This window comes from Bombina bombina, chromosome 4, assembly GCF_027579735.1.
Source record: "Bombina bombina isolate aBomBom1 chromosome 4, aBomBom1.pri, whole genome shotgun sequence".
Taxonomy (NCBI): Eukaryota; Metazoa; Chordata; class Amphibia; order Anura; family Bombinatoridae; genus Bombina; species Bombina bombina.
Genome location: NC_069502.1, coordinates 482,760,207 through 482,781,445, shown reverse-complemented (window position 1 = coordinate 482,781,445; position 21,239 = coordinate 482,760,207). Strand labels below are relative to the sequence as shown.

At 36.6% G+C, this 21,239-nt stretch overlaps 2 protein-coding genes across 2 annotated transcripts in view; one reads left to right on the top strand and one right to left on the bottom strand.

The window, feature by feature from the left end:
• Positions 1 to 11,381, bottom strand: part of FBXO9 (F-box protein 9) — a 128,196-nt gene extending 116,815 nt beyond the window's left edge. The window contains exon 1 of the mRNA XM_053710381.1: positions 11,242 to 11,381. Coding sequence (XP_053566356.1) covers positions 11,242 to 11,244 — 3 coding nt within the window. The 5' untranslated portion in view covers positions 11,245 to 11,381. The remainder of the gene's footprint in view (positions 1 to 11,241) is intronic.
• A 74-nt stretch (positions 11,382 to 11,455) lies between these two features.
• Positions 11,456 to 21,239, top strand: part of CILK1 (ciliogenesis associated kinase 1) — a 249,510-nt gene continuing 239,726 nt past the window's right edge. Inside the window, exon 1 of the mRNA XM_053710380.1 lies at positions 11,456 to 11,668. The gene's annotated coding sequence lies outside the window, so the exon portion shown is untranslated. The remainder of the gene's footprint in view (positions 11,669 to 21,239) is intronic.

The following is a 21,239-nucleotide window of genomic DNA, read 5'->3' as shown; positions in this document are numbered from 1 at the left end:
GGTGAAAAAGTTCCAGCAGTAAATGGATCGAGATAGAAAGTTTAAAAATTTTTCCTTTATTAGTATCCGTAGAAAGTGTACTGTGAAGATTCACAGAAAAGACTTACAATATCACAGCCAGTAAGCTTGTCAGCCCAAATGCTCTATATCTAACAGACCAACATGTTTCGTGCTGGTACAGCACTTCGTCAGGGATAGTAAAGGGTTAACTGTTCACCTGTTAAATGCATACCAGGTCCAATCAAAACTCAGCAGCTTTGCTCTGTCCAATAAGGAACAGTTTACTAAATTCGAATTGTGTGTCATACATTTGCAATGCTTCGTTTGTATGTTTAGCCTGGACCAAAGTTGCAACAATAGGTGTTCAGCATAAAACTAATCATTAGTTGTACATACATTAAAAAATAAACAACAGTAGATATAAAGCCAACTGATGTTAATAAAATCTCAATGGGAATGAAATAAAAAACAACACAGTTAAATGCCCACATGGTACTGAGAGCACCTTCGTTTTGCAACCGACAAATTTACTAATGTTGATAAAGTAGAATGTGGTCCCAATAGAATTAATGAAATTAATGTGATTAATCTTTCAGGTGTCAATTTGTCAAATTTAGAATCAAAAGTTCTATCAAAGGGTTTAACATTTGCACCAACTACTGATTTTTCATTATTTGAAACTCTAATAGATGTAAATAAGTTTATACGAAATCTTACTTTAAAGAGGCATTTCAATACAGGCACACAAAATGAGTTTGAATGTGATACTAATGACACTGCAGACTCTGAAACACATTTAACCAATTGCAATATTATTTCTAATTTTGAAGAACAATGTAGTCTTATTGACCTAATGAGCCTCAATAGCGAAAGCTTTAGATATGACACCAATGCACACATTATACCATCTGTCAAAGTAAAAACAAAAAATGAAAAGTTTTATCCCATTCAAATGAGGGGTGATCTAATAGAAGCATTTCACACCATAGTAGAAAAAGAACCAACTGAGCTACATCAGAAAAAACTAGAAAGAATGGCGTTGAACAAGCTAAGAAATAATGATAATCTAGTCATCACTAGTTCAGATAAAGGAGGCTCAGTTGTAGTCCAAAACAGAGACTGCTACATTAAGGAAGCCATAAAACAACTTGATGATGTAGATACTTATAGTAGACTTAGTTTTAATCCTACTATAAAGTTCCAACAAGATCTTGACAAATTTTTAAACCAATCTGTACACAGAGGTTTTATCACGAAAACTACAGCAGATAAACTTAAAGTGACACATCCACAGATTTCAGTTTTCAAACATATACCTAAAATACATAAGGATCCTAAGTTTCCCCCTGGCAGGCCCATCATTTCTGGTATTGGCACACTAGGGGAGAAATTAAGTGCCTTTATAGATGAACATTTACAACCTATTGTTAGCTCCACACCAGGTCATGTCAGGGACACTAAACATCTCCTGAATATGCTCGAACAGGTAGAAATGGATGACAATTGTATCCTTGTCTCTATTGATGTCTCTTCCCTGTATTCTTGCATCCCCCACAACCAAGGGTGTTATGCACTTCATCACATGCTGAGAAGACACACCAATTATGATTTGGATTACATTGAATTTCTTATAGAGACAGTAGGTTATCTTCTAACTCATAATTATTTTTTGTTCTTGGGACAATATTATTTGCAAAAATGTGGTACAGCGATGGGGGCAAAATTTGCCCCCTCGTATGCAAATTTATACCTAAGTTTCTTTGAAATAATTAAAATCTATACTGATACAAATCCCTTCAAGTCATGCATAAAAGCATATTTTAGGTATATAGATGACCTGTTGGTCATTTGGAGAGGCACAGATACACAATTACAGAGTTTTTTGGAATATATAAATGATAACAACATGAATTTAAAATTTACACACAGCAGTTCTAAGATCCAATTAGCTTTTTTGGATGTTCTGCTTAAAGTCCATGCCAACAAAATAGAGACCGAAACTTATTGAAAGCCCATAGCAGGGAATACTATTCTTAGGGCAAATTCACATCATCCTGAACATCTAAAAAGAGGGATTCCTAAGGGCCAGTACATGCGCCTTCGTAGGAATTGTACCAATATATCACAGTACAAACAACAGGCTGAAGACCTTACGCAAAGATTATCAGCCAGAGGCTATAAAAAGAATACATTGATAAATATATCCAATGAAGTCCTATCCATGGACAGAAATGGATTACTAACAGATAAGATAATACAAAAAACTGATTTTTCAGGATCAACAGTAGTTTTTTCAACTAAATACAGTAGCCAATACCAACAAATTTGCTCAGTGATAAAGAAAAATTTAGTCATATTAGAAAAAGACAAACTTCTTGATAGTAGCATTTTAAACAACATAAAATTTGTATCTAGGAAAGCAAGGAATATTGGTAATAGCTTAAAGAGACATTTTGATAAAAAAATTGACCATGCACAGAGAACCTGGTTAGAACCAAAAGTGTTTTTTTTAAATGTGGCACCACTCCATGTAAATCATGTGAATACGCTGAAGTTGAATCCTCGTTTTCATCAAATTACACTGGTGAAACATTTGAATTAAAATACAACTTGACATGCAATTCGATCTTTGTGGTATATTTAATTACCTGTAAATTATGTAAGAAACAATATACAGGTCGCACCTCTCGCATGCTCAAAGACCGAATAAGGGAGCATCTTTTATCTCTATCAGATAAGGAGCCCAAGACACCGGTAGCCAAGCACTTCAGGTCACATTGTGATAAACCACATAAGTATTTCTCATTCAAGTCTATTGATTATGTTCCTAAACTAAACACTGGAGGCAATAGACATGACAAATTAAATAAAAGCGAAACCTTTTGGATATTTAGATTACAAACAGGAGCTCCAATGGGTATTAATGAAAAATCAGATTTAAAATTATTCATAGGATAAATAATTATCACAATTTTCACTTATTCATTTTAGGTTCACTTCACATTAGTTCACTCACAAGTTTAGTTAGTCTAAACAAAACTCACTTGCCAAAAAATACGTTAACATAACATGGCTTACTTAGGATCTACACAGTCAAGATCCGATAATAACACATAAAGGTGTTATTTTTTTCACCAAAACCCTATTTCATTATAAGGGAAATATATTTTTTCACCTTTTTAATTTTTAAGTTTTTAAGTTTATTTTTTTTTCCCCCTACTTTTATCACGGAGACATATTTCAGTTAGGATATACACCATAGGAGATATTAACACGAATAATTATATATAAAATTCACTTTTTGTCTAACCAGTTGTTTATCGTTAGTGATATGGAAATAACATTTTTGGTTCCCTTTGGCAGATATATTGCCAACAAGCATTACACTGCTAACAAGCATCATAAAATAGAACAAATTAAACTGTTAAATTTATTTATCCATTAGGGACTCAATTCAAACAACTTAGCTGCACTTGGCTATTTCTGCGCATAACGGATTATATCCCTTTATAGGCCAGATTAATAAGGATAGCTAGAAGTCGAATAATACCTAGGACACTTCTTTAAAAGGCTTATGCATACATATGCACTTAGTTAGCATAGCGCATAACGGATTATGTCCCCCTACAGATCAGTCCAATAAGGATAGCTAGAAGTCGAATAATACCTAGGACACTTCTTTAAAAGACTTATCTTTGCATGTCTTATTTCCCGGTAAACATTTCAAATAATGATACTAATGGTACACTCTGTATACCTCTGTATACCAGGCTGTGGATCTACCACTATATTGAATCGATACATTTTGTAGCTACTTAGCTGATACACAATATAACATAAATGGTTATTTCCACACTTTGTATACAGATGTACATTTGAAATTGTTTGCTGTTACAGTGCAGCATTTGTCGGTTGCAAAACGAAGGTGCTCTCAGTACCATGTGGGCATTTAACTGTGTTGTTTTTTATTTCATTCCCATTGAGATTTTATTAACATCAGTTAGCTTTATATCTACTGTTGTTTATTTTTTAATGTATGTACAACTAATGATTAGTTTTATGCTGAACACCTGTTGTTGCAACTTTGGTCCAGGCTAAACATACAAACGAAGCATTGCAAATGTATGACACACAATTCGAATTTAGTAAACTGTTCCTTATTGGACAGAGCAAAGCTGCTGAGTTTTGATTGGACCTGGTATGCATTTAACAGGTGAACAGTTAACCCTTTACTATCCCTGACGAAGTGCTGTACCAGCACGAAACATGTTGGTCTGTTAGATATAGAGCATTTGGGCTGACAAGCTTACTGGCTGTGACATTGTAAGTCTTTTCTGTGAATCTTCACAGTACACTTTCTACGGATACTAATAAAGGAAAAATATTTAAACTTTCTATCTCGATCCATTTACTGCTGGAACTTTTTCACCTGTGTGGAAGTACTTTGATTGCATTATTTTTTTGGCGGTTTGTCCTGGCTTCAAACTGCTCCCAGCAGTTCCACAAGTACTCTCTCTCACTGGATGTACTACATAACGTGTATACTACAGGAGGCATCTCCAACTACGCTGTGATTTTCAGCATCGCCATACACCAGTGACATTTGAAAGTTAAACAACCCGGTTCTCATACACAAGAAGAAGGGTGAGTGAGTAACTTGTTTTTGATGTGTTTGTTTGGACTTCCAATATAAAAATTATCACCACACATTTATACAGTGGGATTTTTTTATACTGCTTGATAACAACAGGGGCTGTGAATAAATAGGGGTCACAGGATTCATTGGAACTTTACATATTTTTGTATACATTTACTATACCTGTTTCACCTCTGAATGAATACAGCTGCCCTGATCTAAGAGAATCAAAACACATCATTTATTCCCTCATGCTTGTGTTTGACACAGATACAAGTCATTTATTTGGGATGTAGTTCAGTGTTCTTTTTTCAAAAATTTTATATATATATATATATATATATAAACCCATTTTTTTTTTCTTTCATGATTCAAATAAATACAACTTTCCAATTCTATTATCAGTTTTGCTTAATTGTCTTGGTCTCCTTTGTTAAAGGTGCAGCAATGCATTACTGGAACCTAGCTTAACACATGTTGAGCCAATGACAAGAGGCATGTTTGGCCACCAATTACCAGCTAGCTCTAAGTAGTGCATTGCTTCTCCTCATCCTACCTATGTATGCTTTTCAACAAAGGATACAAAGAAAATTAAATACAATAAGTAAATTGAAAAGTTGTTAAAATGGCATGCTTATAGAGACTGAATCATGAACGTTTAAAGGACCAGTCAACACTGTACAGAACAATAATAAAAACATTCCTTTTGCAATATTAAATGTTTCTAACAATAACTTAGCATTTTTATTTAATTTTTTCCCCTCAAATTATTGGGTTTGACTTTATAGTCCCTTCACTGGCTCCCCATTCACAGCAAAATTAAATTCAAAATTCTCCCCCTGACATACAATGCCCTTACCAAAGTTGCCCCCTCTTCACTAATCAACAAATATACTCCAGCTCGCCCCCTAAGGTCCAACAATGACCTGCTCCTTGCATCTTCTACCATCACCTCCTCCCATGCTAGGCTGCAGGACTTCTCTTGTGCAGCATCAACCCTCTGGAACGCACTTTCTCCTAATCTGTTTGTGCGATATTGAGATTATCAGTTGGTATGAACCATATCAACCTGTTGTTATGTGCACAATGGTAGAGTCAGGAAGTGCCTCTTGCATAGTGTGTGTGTGTATCGCATTCTTAATAAAGTTTACAGTTATGAAGACCTGTGCTTGATCTCCTTATATAAATTAAGATAAAACATGGTGTCAGAATAAGGAGTTCCCTGCTTCCATCTGAACTGACAAGCAAGGACTCTGAGGAATCCATTAAAAATCTTTGCAGCAAATTGAAAGTGTGAGAGTCAAGGCTCTGGCAGAGTGACTACAGCTTCTTCTCATGAACTGAGTAAGTGCATCATCATAACTTGTACAACTGACTGATTCTAACAGCACTACAGACTTTTATATTAATACTGCATAATTCAGAACATTAAGATGGAAAAGTTAAATCCTCCACCAGAATTGAAAATGACTGGTAATATGGAAGATGCATGGCAGAGGTTTAAGCAAAGATTCCAGCTATATGTTAGAGCTATAGGAGCTCAGGAGCAAGATGATGAACAAAAGATTGCACTTTTTCTGACTGTAGCAGGATCAGCAGCAATAGATGTATACAACACCTTCACATTTACAGATGAAGAAAGGGATGTTTATCAGGTTGTTCTAGACAAATTTGAACAGTACTGTGTACCTAGACGAAATGAAACCTATGAAAGGTATCTTTTCAGATGTAGAATGCAGAATGAAACAGAGACTATTGAGGAGTATGTAACAGACTTAAAACTGAAGAGTAAATCATGTAATTATGGAGCAATGTGTAACTCATTAATCAGAGACCAGTTAGTCATGGGCAGCAGAAATATAAGGGTTAAAGAACGCTTGCTCAGAGAGAAAGATTTAACACTGGAAAAGGCAGTAGAAATTTGTCAAAGTTCAGAGGCAGCACAGGAACAAGTGCGCACACTCTGCCACAGTACAGCAGCAACATCAGTAATGTCAGTTACAGTGGGGAAAAACAAAGTGCATCCACATTATGAAAATAAAATGAAAGGAAAAAGTTTTATCACACAAACAGCAAATTCTCAACCTGAATCAGGCTGGCTATGTACCAGATGTGGAAAGCAGCATGGCATAAGACAGGCTTATGGGCAAATCTGCAGAAAATGTGGAAAAAGGAATCACTTTCAAAAGATGTGTAAAGCTAAAAAAACGGTTCACATTGTTGACCAGTCAGAAAGTGAGGAATCAGAAGAATTCTTTATTGGAATACTTGACTTAACCAAAGCTACAGATAAGGAGTGGGTCATTGAAGCTATTACAAATGGCACTAATATTGCTTACAAAGTAGATACAGGTGCACAAGCTAATTTGATGCCTGAGAGCAAGTATCACCAATTCAAGAACAAACCAGAACTTCTGAAAAGCTCAGTTAAACTAAAGACATATAATGGGGATTTTATCCCAGTGCTTGGCAAGTGCAGTGTGTTCCTGGAATATGGAAATCAAATGCATAAAATGAACATTCTGGTAGTTCCAGGAAACAAACCAGCTCTACTGGGTCTTCAAATGTGTGAAACTTTAGGACTGATTAAAAGGGTAAATGCCATTGATGGAACTAATAAAGAAGAGACCATAGAACATTTATTAACAGACTATGCTGCAGTATTTGAAGGAATAGGATGTATTCCAATGCAACATAAAATACAACTAAAAGAAGGTTCTCGTCCAGTAGTGCATGCCATGCGAAATGTTCCAGTTGCTCTAAGGTATCGTCTTAAACGGGAACTTGCCAGGATGGAGGATAAAGGTATTATAAAGAAAATCAAGACACCTACTGAATGGGTTCATTCTATGGTGTTGGTGGAAAAACCGGATGGGGGTCTCAGAATCTGTATTGATCCCAAGGAACTGAATAAAAGCATCTTAAGAGAACACTTCCATTTACCAACAAAACCAGAATTGCTTGGGGAGCTAAGTGGAGCAACTGTATTCAGTAAACTGGATGCATCCTCAGGATTTTGGCAAATTCCACTGGAGGAGGAAAGCATGAAACTATGCACTTTTAATACTCCTTATGGGAGGTACTGTTACAAACGATTGCCCTTCGGCTTGTGTTCAGCACCAGAAGTGTTTCATAGTACCATGCAGCAACTTCTTGAATGAATACCAGGCACAACCGTATTCATTGATAATATTCTGATCTGGGGTAAAACCAAGCAAGAACATGATGAAAGGCTAAAGATGGTCTTAGATGTTGCTAAGGAGAATAATTTGAAGTTCAATAAGACAAAGTGTCAATTCAGAAAAACTTCAATTCAATATTTGGGAGAACAACTCACAGGAGGTGGTGTTTTACCAGACATGAAAAAGATTAAGGCAATTACAGAAATGCCACAGCCAGAAAATAAGCAAGATATACAACGCTTACTAGGAATGGTGAATTACCTTGGCAAGTTCATACCTAATTTACCAGACAAAACTGTACTAATGCGACAACTACTCAGAAAAAACTATGCCTGGGAATGGTCAGAGAATCACCAGAAAGAATGGAAGTTTTTGAAGGACATGCTTACTACTGCACCAACTCTGCAATTCTTTGATCCAACAGCAAAAACAAAGTTGTCAACTGATGCTTCACAAAATGGATTGGGAGCAGTTCTATTTCAAAATCAAGGCTCGGGATGGATGCCTGTGGCTTATGTATCTAGGGCATTGACAGATACTGAAAAATCATATGCTCAAATTGAAAAGGAAACACTGGGACTAGTTTACGGATGTGAAAAATTTCATGTTTATTTGTATGGAAGAGTATTTTCAGCAGAAACTGATCACAAACCTTTGATTCACATCTACCAAAAGGGCTTGATAGATGCACCTCCAAGAATTCAACGTTTGTTGCTGAGACTTCAAAGGTATGACTTCACCTTGGATTTTATACCTGGCAAGGAGTTGGTGGTACCGGATGCTCTGTCACAAGCTTACTTACCATTTAACAATGAGGACTTACAGTTGCAGAAAGAGGTGACTGTTCATGTCAATCTGATCTTGAAGACAGCCCCGTTTAGTCATGCAATGTGGGCAGCAATAGAACAGGCTACAGAAACAGATGCTCTTTTAAGTCAAGTGAAGAAAGCAGTTTCTAGTGGCAAATCTAAGACACTAATGCCATCACTGTATAGACCATACATTTCTGTAATGTCTTTGATAAAAGGGGTACTTTTGAAAAGACAAAAGATAATTGTACCAGCGAGTTTGCAAAGTCAAATACTGAAAAGACTACATGAAGGTCATTCAGGTATAGAAAAGACAAAAAGACGAGCTAGAGACATTTTGTACTGGCCAAATATGAATGATAACATTGAGACAATGATCACTCAATGCCGGACTTGCCAAAAATTCAGACCTCAGTTACCTAAAGAGCCTATACTGGATACGGACTTCCCGTTGGCACCCTGGGAAAAGTTAGGAATGGACTTGTTTGTTTTCAAAAATCAGCATTATATATTAGTAATGGATTACTTCTCTAATTACCCAGAGATAGCATTATTGGAAGATGAGTCAGCATGTACAGTGATCAAAAAAGTAAAAGCAATTTTGGCGAGACATGGCATTCCAAGAGTAATAATATCAGACAATGGTCCTCAATTCAATTGTAGAGAGTTTAGGGTTTTTGCCAGTACCTATGAATTTGAACATCGAACATCCAGCCCGAGATATCCACAAGCAAATGGACTAGCAGAAGCTGGAGTAAAAATAGTGAAAAACATACTTCGTAAAGCAACAGATGCAGACGAGGATCCATGTCTGGCTCTTCTTAGCTATAGAGCTACTCCTTTAAAATGTGGGAAGTCACCGGCAGAATTATTGTTTGGCAGACAGCTGGTCACACGAGTACCAGTTGTGAAACCTTGGAAAAGGTTCCCACAAAAACATGTAATAGAAACCAAATTGAAACTCAGAGAAAAAAGGAATGAATACTATGACCGAGCTGCAAAGCCTTTGGAGAATCTTCAGGTACAAACTCCTGTGCGAGTACAAGGTTCAAACAGCTGGAATACTGAAGGGACAGTTATCCAGCAATATTCTCCAAGATCGTATGTAGTTCAAACCAATGATGGGCAATGTTTACATAGGAATCGTAGACATTTGATGGCTATTCCATCAGTTCACAACAATTCGGCAGTGAAGGAAACCTGTGAGGATACATTGAACACTCCATTGCAGTTGGAGAATGAAGATACCAGAGAAACTTTGCAAAGCTCGACTGACTTGCCTGCCAGTGATGCAATGCAAACAAGGTCGATATATCAAAAAACCTAATCGTCTAATTGAACAATGTTAAAAGGGACTGAAGTTTTTTCACATAGACTACAGTTAAAAAAAAATGTACTTTAAGTTTTCTGTTGTTTAAAAAGAAAAGAAAAAGGGAAGTGTGTGATATTGAGATTATCAGTTGGTATGAACCATATCAACCTGTTATTATGTGCACAATGGTAGAGTCAGGAAGTGCCTCTTGCATAGTGTGTGTGTGTATAGCATTCTTAATAAAGTTTACAGTTATGAAGACCTGTGCTTGATCTCCTTATATAAATTAAGATAAAACACTGTTCTCCTTTAAATGCTCCCTAAATACATTTTTGTTCAAGGAAGCCTAACAACCAACTCAGTATCAAATGAATTTCAGTTACCTAATATTACCCTTATCCTACTCTGTACTTACACATCATTATCAGCTTTGCAGTCCCCACCTCTTGTTTCTCACCCTCCTACCCTTTTAGATTGTAAATTCCAACAGGAATAGGGCCCTTAATTCTTCCTGTATTTCTTTTGACAAATGTTGTCCTGTCTTTTAAAAATATTGTATGATCGTTGTACTTTGATCTTTTGTACCCATGGACAGTGCTGCCAACTTTGTTGGCGCTTTATAAATAAAGTATACTAATAAACCTAAAGTAAAAAAGAAAACTGGAAAAAAGCAATAAATATATTTCCCATTAGTTGCTATAACTATTTAGGTAAAAAAATAATTACAATAGTTTTGTTAACCATGTAAGCTATTAAAAATACACAAATATTTAACTTTTGTGTATTCCAACTGTGGGTTTTCCCCCCAAATAAGACATTTCTATAGGATAGTTATTTTCTGTAAGTACTTAGTCTCCTAAAAACACACACGAGTCATAATTTGTGAGTGTAACTCAAAGGGAAAAAAACACTGACATATACATTTAACCAGTGTAAATAAGTAAAAAGATCTTCAGCACATGGATGTGAAACAGCTCAGCATTGAGGGGGTTAGACAGTGGGGGTCTCAATCAAACAAAGGTATAAATGTCACTGCTACAAGTTTACACGTTCTAATATGGCCCTCTTAACTTCAAGAAGTAAATCAGACTGTGCAACTGGCACAGAAATCTGTCAAATGGGACTATAAAAAAGGGGGTTCGTCAAGTGAGAAGACACCTCGGGGCTTTCTCTGATTGGTCATTTGTTTGCACGTGATCTTGTGTTTACCACACACTATTTACACACACCACGCGCTGTCACTCTCGGGAGCGCAGGCTGTAAGATTGGGGTAAAATATTCCCTAGCCCTTCCTACTGTTACCATGCTGGCGGCTCTGGGTTCCTTGGGGTTCAGCACAGTTCTCGGTCGGAGTAACGCAGAACACAGCGGGAATCAGAGCGAAACCTGCGGGCGGCGGCCATGACTTAGCTGCAACACACTACAACCGAGAAAGCGAGCTGCTAAGCACTGCAACCCGCACTCAGCTCAGCACTAAGTATAGATCCCGGAACTACACACAGGATGGAGGTGTGACAGCGGAACTAGCGAGAGAGGAGTTTGGCTAGAGAGGCTCAGCAATCAGAAAGACTAAACATAGAGCGACCCAGCGTTTAGAGAGAGGGGGACTGAGATGCTCCAGAACCAACGAGAGTTGTGATAGAGTGGCACCAGCCGACTGAGCCGAGAGATGCTTGTTTAGACCCACAGATCATTGAGATAGAGCAGCCTTGTATGAGCGGGGCGGTAGGTGAGTGCAATAGCGATAGGTAACATTTGGTTTTAGCCTTATCTGTGAATGATTGTGCATTTATATGTATCTTTACACTTCTCACGCTTTATACAGTTATAGTATATTTTGGTTATATCCAATAGAGATGACCCTACGAGTTGGAGAGAGCTCTCTCGCGGTTTAATGAATTGAAGCCATAGGAAAACATTGGGATTAGAGTTTTTTTCACTTGAAGTTTGTTTCAATACATAGCTGATTTTGCCCAGTTTATATGTGTCTTCTATTTTGTTAGGAATTGTCTTCTATTTTGTTAGGAATTGTCTTCTATTTTGTTAGGAATTGTCTTCTATTTTGTTAGGAATTGTCTTCTATTTTGTTAGGAATTGTCTACACACTTCTGTGCTCACGCACTGTGTGTATATGAAGCAGGCTGGGGGCTCAGGGGTGATGGCATACTGTGAGTCTGTGAGCACGATTGCTCTTACAGCACATCATATACATTGCTTTTTTTAAAAATGTTTTTAACCATAAGCCTCCCCAATATACTGCTTTTAAGGAGATATTCTTACATTGCTCCACGGCAACTATAGGTCTGCCCGCATATGTTTAGCTTCCGTACTGGTAATAGAAACAAACATGTTTCTAATGGAAATAATTTGCCCCAAAACAAACATGTTTCTAATGGAAGTATTTTATTAATTTACTGAAAAACAATACATTGTCATACAATATTCTGTATGGATATAAAAAAAAATGTATAAGTTGGGGAAACTCATACAGCTAGATTTAGAGTTTTGCGGGCAAAGGGGTGCGTTAGCTACGCATGTTTTTTCCCCCCGCACCTTTTAAATAACGCTGGTATTTAGAGTTCTCTGAAGGGCTGCGTTAGGCTCCAAAAAGGGAGCGTAGAGCATAATTTACCGCCACTTCAACTCTAAATACCAGCGTTGCTTACGGTAGCGGCCAGCTTGAAAAAGGTGCTCGTGCACGATATCCCCATAGGAAACAATGGGGCAGTTTGAGCTTAAAAAAACACCTAACACCTGCAAAAAAGCAGCGTTCAGCTCCTAACGCAGCCCCATTGTTTCCTATGGGAAAACGGTTTCTAAGTCTGCACCTAACACCCTAACATGAACCCCGAGTCTAAACACCCCTAACCTTACACTTATTAACCCCTAATCTGCCGCCCCCGCTATCGCTGACACCTGCATTTTATTATTAACCCCTAATCTGCCGCTCCGTACACCGCCGCCACCTACATTATTCCTATGAACCCCTAAACTGCTGCCCCCAACGTCGCCGCTACCTTACCTACACTTATTAACCCCTAATCTGCCGACCGGACCTCGCTGCTACTCTAATAAATGTATTAATCCCTAAAGCTAAGTCTAACACTAACACCCCCCTAAGTTAAATATAATTTTTATCTAACTAAATAAATTAACTCTTATTAAATAAATTATTCCTATTTAAAGCTAAATACTTACCTGTAAAATAAACCCTAATATATCTACAATATAACGAATAATTATATTGTAGCTATTTTAGGATTTATATTTATTTTACAGGCAACTTTGTATTTATTTTAACTAGGTACAATAGCTATTAAATAGTTATTAACTATTTAATAGCTACCTAGTTAAAATAATTACAAAATTACCTGTAAAATAAATCCTAACCTAAGTTACAATTAAACCTAACACTACACTATCAATAAATAAATTAACTAAACTACCTACAATTACCTACAATTAAATCAACTAAACTAAATTACAAAAAATAAAAAAAGAATACAAGAATTTTAAACTAATTACACCTACTCTAAGCCCCCTAAAAAAATAACAAAGCCCCCCAAAATAAAAAAAATGCCCTACCCTATTCTAAAATAAAAAGTTAACAGCTCTATTACCTTACCAGCCCTTAAAAGGGCTTTTTGCGGGGCATGCCCCAAAGAAATCAGCTCTTTTGCCTGTAAAAAAAACATGCAATACCCCCCCCAACATTACAACCCACCACACACATACCCCTAATTTAACCCAAACCCCCCTTAAAAAACCTAACACTAAGCCCCTGAAGATCTTCCTACCTTATCTTCACCCAGCCGGGTATCACCGATCCGTCCAGAAGAGGGTCCGAAGTCTTCATCCTATCCGGGCAGAAGAGCTTCTCCAGAGGGTCCGAAGTCTTCATCCTATCCGGGCAGAAGAGGACATCCGGACCGGCAGACATCTTCATCCAGGCGGCATCTTCTATCTTCTTCCATCCGGCGCGGAGCGGGACCATCTTTAAGCAGCCGACGCGGAGCCATCCTTCTTCACCGACGGACTAACGACGAATGAAGGTTCCTTTAAATGACGTCATCCAAGATGGCGTCCCTTGAATTCCGATTGGCTGATAGGATTCTATCAGCCAATCGGAGTTAAAGTAGGAAAAATCTGATTGAATCAGCCAATCAGATTGAGCTCGCATTCTATTGGCTGTTCCAATCAGCCAATAGAATGCGAGCTCAATCTGATTGGCTGATTGAATCAGCCAATCAGATTTTTCCTACCTTAATTCCGATTGGCTGATAGAATCCTATCAGCCAATCGGAATTCAAGAGACGCCATCTTGGATGATGTCATTTAAAGGAACCTTCATTCGTCGTTAGTCCGTCGGTGAAGAAGGATGGCTCCGCATCGGCTGCTTCAAGATGGTCCCGCTCCGCGCCGGATGGAAGAAGATAGAAGATGCCGCCTGGATGAAGATGTCTGCCGGTCCAGATGTCCTCTTCTGCCCGGATAGGATGAAGACTTCGGACCCTCTGGAGGAGCTCTTCTGCCCGGATAGGATGAAGACTTCGGACTCTCTTCTGGACGGATCGGTGATAGCCGGCTGGGTGAAGATAAGGTAGGAAGATCTTCAGGGGCTTAGTGTTAGGTTTTTTTTAAGGGGGGTTTGGGTGGGTTAGATTAGGGGTATGTAGGTTGTAATGTTGTGGGGGGGGGGGTATTGTATGTTTTTTTTACAGGCAAAAGAGCTGTTTTCTTTGGGGCATGCCCCGCAAAAGGCCCTTTTAATGGCTGGTAAGGTAATAGAGCTGTTAACTTTTTATTTTAGAATAGGGTAGGGCATTTTTTTTATTTTGGGGGGCTTTGTTATTTTTTTAGGGGGCTTAGAGTAGGTGTAATTAGTTTAAAATTCTTGTATTCTTTTTTTATTTTTTGTAATTTAGTGTTTGTTTGTTTTTGGAATTTAGTTTAGTTGATTTAGTTGTAGGTAGTTTATTTAATTTATTTATTGATAGTGTAGTGTTAGGTTTAATTGTAATTTAGGTTAGGATTTATTTTACAGGTAATTTTGTAATTATTTTAACTAGGTAGCTATTAAATAGTTAATAACTATTTAATAGCTATTGTACCTAGTTAAAATAAATACAAAGTTGCCTGTAAAATAAATATAAATCCTAAAATAGCTACAATATAATTATTCGTTATATTGTAGCTATATTAGGGTTTATTTTACAGGTTAGTATTTAGCTTTAAATAGGAATAATTTATTTAATAAGAGTTAATTTATTTCGTTAGATAAAAATTATATTTAACTTAGGGGGGTGTTAGTGTTAGGGTTAGACTTAGCTTTAGGGGTTAATACATTTATTAGAGTAGCGGCGAGGTCCGGTCGGCAGATTAGGGGTTAATAAGTGTAGGTTGGTAGCGGCGACGTTGGGAGGGGCAGATTAGGGGTTAATAAATATTATGAAGGTGTCGGCGATGTTAGGGGCAGCAGAATAGGGGTACATAGGGATAATGTAGGTGGCGGCGGTGTGCGGTCGGCAGGTTAGGGGTTAAAAAAAATTATTATAGTGGCGGCGATGTGGGGGACCTCGGTTTAAGGGTACATAGGTAGTTTATGGCTGTTAGTGTACTTTAGAGCACAGTAGTTAAGAGCTTTATGAACCGGCGTTAGCCCATAAAGCTCTTCACTCCTGACTTTTTTCTGCGACTGGAGTTTTGTCGTTAGAGTTCTAACGCTTACTTCAGCCAAGACTCTAAATACCGGCGTTAGGAAGATCCCATTGAAAAGATAAGATACGCAATTGGCGTAAGGGGATCTGCGGTATGGAAAAGTTGCGGCTGGAAAGTGAGCGTTGGACCCTTTCCTGACTGACTCTAAATACCAGCGGGCGGCCAAAACCAGCGTTAGGACCCCTTAACGCTGGTTTTGATGGCTAACGCAGAACTCTAAATCTAGGCGATATTAATTACAAGATCTTGAAGAGCAATTGTAAACAGAATCTAATGTAAAGCACTTAGAAATGCATTCAGTTGTTATATTCTAATAATCCCTACTATGTCCATTTTTTTTAATTTTAGATGCCTATAAAATGACATTTTATCAATATTAGTTTCATTATGGAGAATTTAGCAACTGTGTTTTAGTTTACATCCATTGTATAATAAACAATATATACAGTCTCCTGGGAAATAGCACACATTGTTCAGTATAATCTATGTTTGGCCAGGTTTAGAACCTGCTCCTAACAGATTACATTTTGATTGATAGTTGCTTTTGTGTTTCATATTAACTTTGGCTGACATTCTTACCTAAATGTTTCAGGTTTATTGTAACTTCAGATCACCTATTGCAACTTAAAATGGCACTTAAAAAAAGAAATAAAATAATTATATATATATATTTTCTAGAGCAGGGCAACACAAATCCAGAGAGCCATAGTTTATACCTTATACTCAAATTTTTCTACATAGATCTATGTATGAAGTACTTTGCAGGCTTCTAAAAAAAGAAAAACTGTAGTATGATTGGCTCATTTTAACTGACTGGCTACTAGCACATGATACTGATTTTAAGTATTGTTTTTATGAATACTAATCCTTAGCATGTTCTGTAATGTTGATCATATGGGCCGTATTTCAAAGCATCCCTGATCCAAAAATATTTGAATAGAATATTAGTACAAATAATTACATTTTATTGAGAATAATACCATGCAAACACGAGTACAATAATTTGGGAAGCTTATGCGTTAGTTCTGTTGTGCATTTTGCATTCTTGCTTCATCACAGTTTTCAGTCACTTAGTGAAGCATTGTCTCATACAATGCTACTTTCCAGTGCTTTATATCTTAGAAAAAATAGGAGACAAGCGAACAGAAAGTAGAGCACTCGCAAAGGGAGACTAGTATAAGTGGCTATTCAGTGGGTATATAATATTAAAACTTAACATTTATTATTCAAAAAAAATGATACAAAACTACTATATAAGTAGTGATTAATACTTAGATTAAAACACAAACAAATAATAAACGGCTGTATATCCACAATGACCCCAGAATGTATACCATAGAAACTCAGAATAGAGTAGGAGGGATTTTTAGGCAGATATACACCAAAAAATGGTTCACGGATTGCAAAAAAATCTAAAAAAGAGGATTGACCTCAAACAAAATTATACTATCTAGTGCAATACTGGACCGGTGTAGGTCTGTCCAAAATATTCCCTATGACAAAATTAGTATAGTGACTAAGAGGGGAAGTGTAGGTAGCAAGATTCACATAGTCCATACATTCAGCATATTACACAGACCCATTTGTATAGGCAAGAGTGAAGTGTTCACAAACACAAATTAAACCAAAAATACGATCAATGAAAGGTAATATGATTCTATAGATATGTTAGAATAAACACATTGACTAGTGAAATGTGACTTGCATAGCTACACTTAGTGGTTGATACAGCCGTAGGAAGAGTGCCTAGAGTGTGAAGCGGTGAGATATTTCCTTAGTATGCAGTCATCCGACAAAACAGAGAGAAACAACTTTATTCTTGAACTATTAAACTTTGTGTTGAAACACAATTATTTTGTTTTCAACGACAAGTTTTACCTGCAAATACAAGGCACCGCCATGGGGTCATCATGCGCACCCACCTACGCTAACATATATTTAGGGTGGTGGGAGAGAGAATATGTATTTTGTGAGAGCATGACTAGATTTACTACACATATTAACTTATGGTGTAGATATATAGATGACCTATTTATTATATGGACGGGTAATGAAGAATTGTTCAAAGAATTTATAAAAATCTTAAATACCAATATTATGAATCTGAACTTGACATATCACTTAAGTAAAGAAAAGGTTGAATTCTTGGATGTGACTATATTCAAAGATGCAGATAATGTGTTAAAATCTGACCTATATAGGAAGAATACAGCAACTAACTCCACTTTGCATTACAACAGTTGCCATACAACTCAGACCAAACAAGCTATCCCCACTGGGGAATTTCTCAGACTGAGACGAAACTGTACAAAGAGCTAAAGAGCTGACATCCCGACTCAAAGATAGAGGATACACTCGGGGAGTGATAAGAAGAGCCTATCAAAGAGCACAGAGAACGAAGAGGGATGAGCTGTTAGTGCCTAAAAGAAAACCTGAGAATGCATACAATGAAGTGAGATTTGTGACTGGTTTCAATGCGGAACATCAAACTATAACGAATATACTTAATAAACATTGTAACATCCTTAGGTCTGACAAAGACCTTTGTACAGTAATTGGTGACAGGATAAGTACGAGTTGGAAAAGAGCTCCAGCCATAGGAAACAAACTTGTGAAAAGTCACTTTCTGAGGAAAAATCCAAGCACAAAAAATATTTGTGGAACGTACACTTGCGGTGCATGTAGTTTCTGCAAGTACATACACAATGAACGTGAATTTACCACAATTACTGGCTGTGTTAAAAGAATGCTCGGATTCGCTAACTGCAGAACAAAAAATGTTGTATACTGTCTTTCATGTGTCTGTGGGAAGAAGTATATAGGTATCACCACACGCGAATTACGTACGAGACTAGGAGAACATGTAAACAGCATCAAAAATTGCCAGAAAGACAAAGAAAGGAACATGAACCTTACCCCTGTTGCAAAACACTATTTAAAAAGACATGGAACAAAACCGGATTTAAAGGCATGTGTCTTACAAGTTATTAAACCGGGTATCAGAGGTGGGGACATAGAAACTATGTTACTGCAGGCGGAATGCAGGTGGATTTTCTGGTTGAATACTCTAATACCAAATGGCCTAAATGAACAAGATGGATATAATTCCTATCTATAATACTTTGTACATATATATGGTCCTGATCAGAACATCTTATACGGACAGTCTAAGTTATTTACATCAAATATCAGAGATACAATGGCATATACAGAATCAGTTTCCATCTAATTGATTCACTATGTATTTTTTATTATGCATTTTTATTTACTCTTTGATGAAATGAAGTATAACTTCTTGTTCTTCATGAAAAGACAATTCGTTGAACTAAAGCTTTTATATATTAAAGATCTCTGATTAAGAAAATGATCTTATCTTAAGAGGGCCAGATATTAATTTCTGGTTTCTTTCATTGTAATTGGCTTGATTCTTCTCTATATATATATTTTTATGACCATAATTGTGGCAGCTATACATTTGATTTCTCTTATGAACACATATCACTACCTAATTATAAATGTACTATGTCATGTCAGGGGTCTATTTATCATCTCTATCTACTAATTTATATTAATATTTGTGAATTGAATGATATGTTGAATTTACCATCATTCTAACTAATGATGATATTTTGCTCTTCAACAAAGGATAATCGATTGAACGATTAAAAATAACAAATCCCTTGTTAATATATATATTTTTATTTCTAATGATACACCTAATATCTTTGACTCTGACTATCTTTTACATTGCCATTTGTTATTAACTACTGTATTGATAGATTTACCAACATCGCGCAATGTGATATTCTAATGATCAAATTTTGTTTTTGTTTTTTGTTCTTGCAAATGGTTGCTATTCCTCAGTAGGAGGTGAATTGATCTATGTGTAAAGCATTGTTTGAATAATTGGGATTCACTATAATCTTTAAATTTTCATCTCTGATCTAACTAATGATGATATTTTGCTCTTGAACAAAGGATAATCTATTGAACGATTAAAATGACAAATCACTTATATCACCTTGTTAATATATATATTTTTATTTCTAATGATTTGAATAGTGACAGGATGTGAAGAGTATAATCATTTGAGATTAAAAATTATCCGCTTATGACTGAAATTGAATCCCCATAGAATCATAATCATTTGAGATTATAAAATGCTCCGTTTGTTACTGAAATAGAATCTCATTCCTATTACTATGTTTACAGTGTCTGATGTCAACCATGAATATACATAACACTAGAGAGCATATATGCTCCGCTTTCCGCTTTTGACAATCCGTTTTTGACAATTGCTTTGACACTTTTTTTGTTTTGTTGTAAGACCCACAGCCGCTCCCCCTATAAAGTGCAATTCATCTCTGTTCCTAGTCATGTGACATTAACTGACCAATTATGGGAGGACACTCTCTATTGGTTCACACGGAGGTGTGAACTATCTACACGATTTGATTGGCTACTTGCCCTATATATGCTATGTGGCTACAGTCAGTCCGGTTAGCCTTTGAGAAAGCCAAGCCAGGCGAAATGTACATTAGGCACTCTTCCTACGGCTGTATCAACCACTAAGTGTAGCTATGCAAGTCACATTTCACTAGTCAATGTGTTTATTCTAATATATCTATAGAATCATATTACCTTTCATTGATCGTATTTTTGGTTTAATTTGTGTTTGTGAACACTTCACTCTTGCCTATACAAATGGGTCTGTGTAATATGCTGAATGTATGGACTATGTGAATCTTGCTACCTACACTTCCCCTCTTAGTCACTATACTAATTTTGTCATAGGGAATATTTTGGACAGACCTACACCGGTCCAGTATTGCACTAGATAGTATAATTTTGTTTGAGGTCAATTCTCTTTTTTAGATAGATTTTGGTGCAATCCGTGAACCATTTTTTGGTGTATATCTGCCTAAAAATCCCTCCTACTCTATTCTGAGTTTCTATGGTATACATTCTGGGGTCATTGTGGATATACAGCCGTTTACTATTTGTGTTTTAATCTAAGTATTAATCACTACTTATATAGTAGTTTTTTATCATTTTTTTGAATAATAAATGTTAAGTTTTAATATTATATACCCACTGAATAGCCACTTATACTAGTCTCCCTTTGCGAGTGCTCTACTTTCTGTTCGCTTGTCTCCTATTTTTTCTACATTTACTTGAACAGTGAGCACCCTCCCCTGGTATTACTAGTCTATACTTCATTATATCAGATATTAGTATTATTGTCCCCAATTTGGGTGACTACCTTTATTGGTTAAATTGTGGTAAGCTAATACTTGACGGGGAACCATTAAATACAACTTCCATTACCACTATCCCTATCTTTATTATATAACATGCTTTATATCTTACCCTTATTGTTGCAGATTGTATAGTTTTTCTGTCCTTTATTGATATTTTACTTTACTTTTTTTCTTTGAGATTGCATGTTTCCACAAACTGATTAGGTGCAGCATATAATTGTGTGAGGTTATAGTTGAGCTTTTGTCCATAATCATTCAAAACTCACCATTTGCAACACACACTGTACCCACTTCATTCAATTCATGGAGACTTCTAGGTGA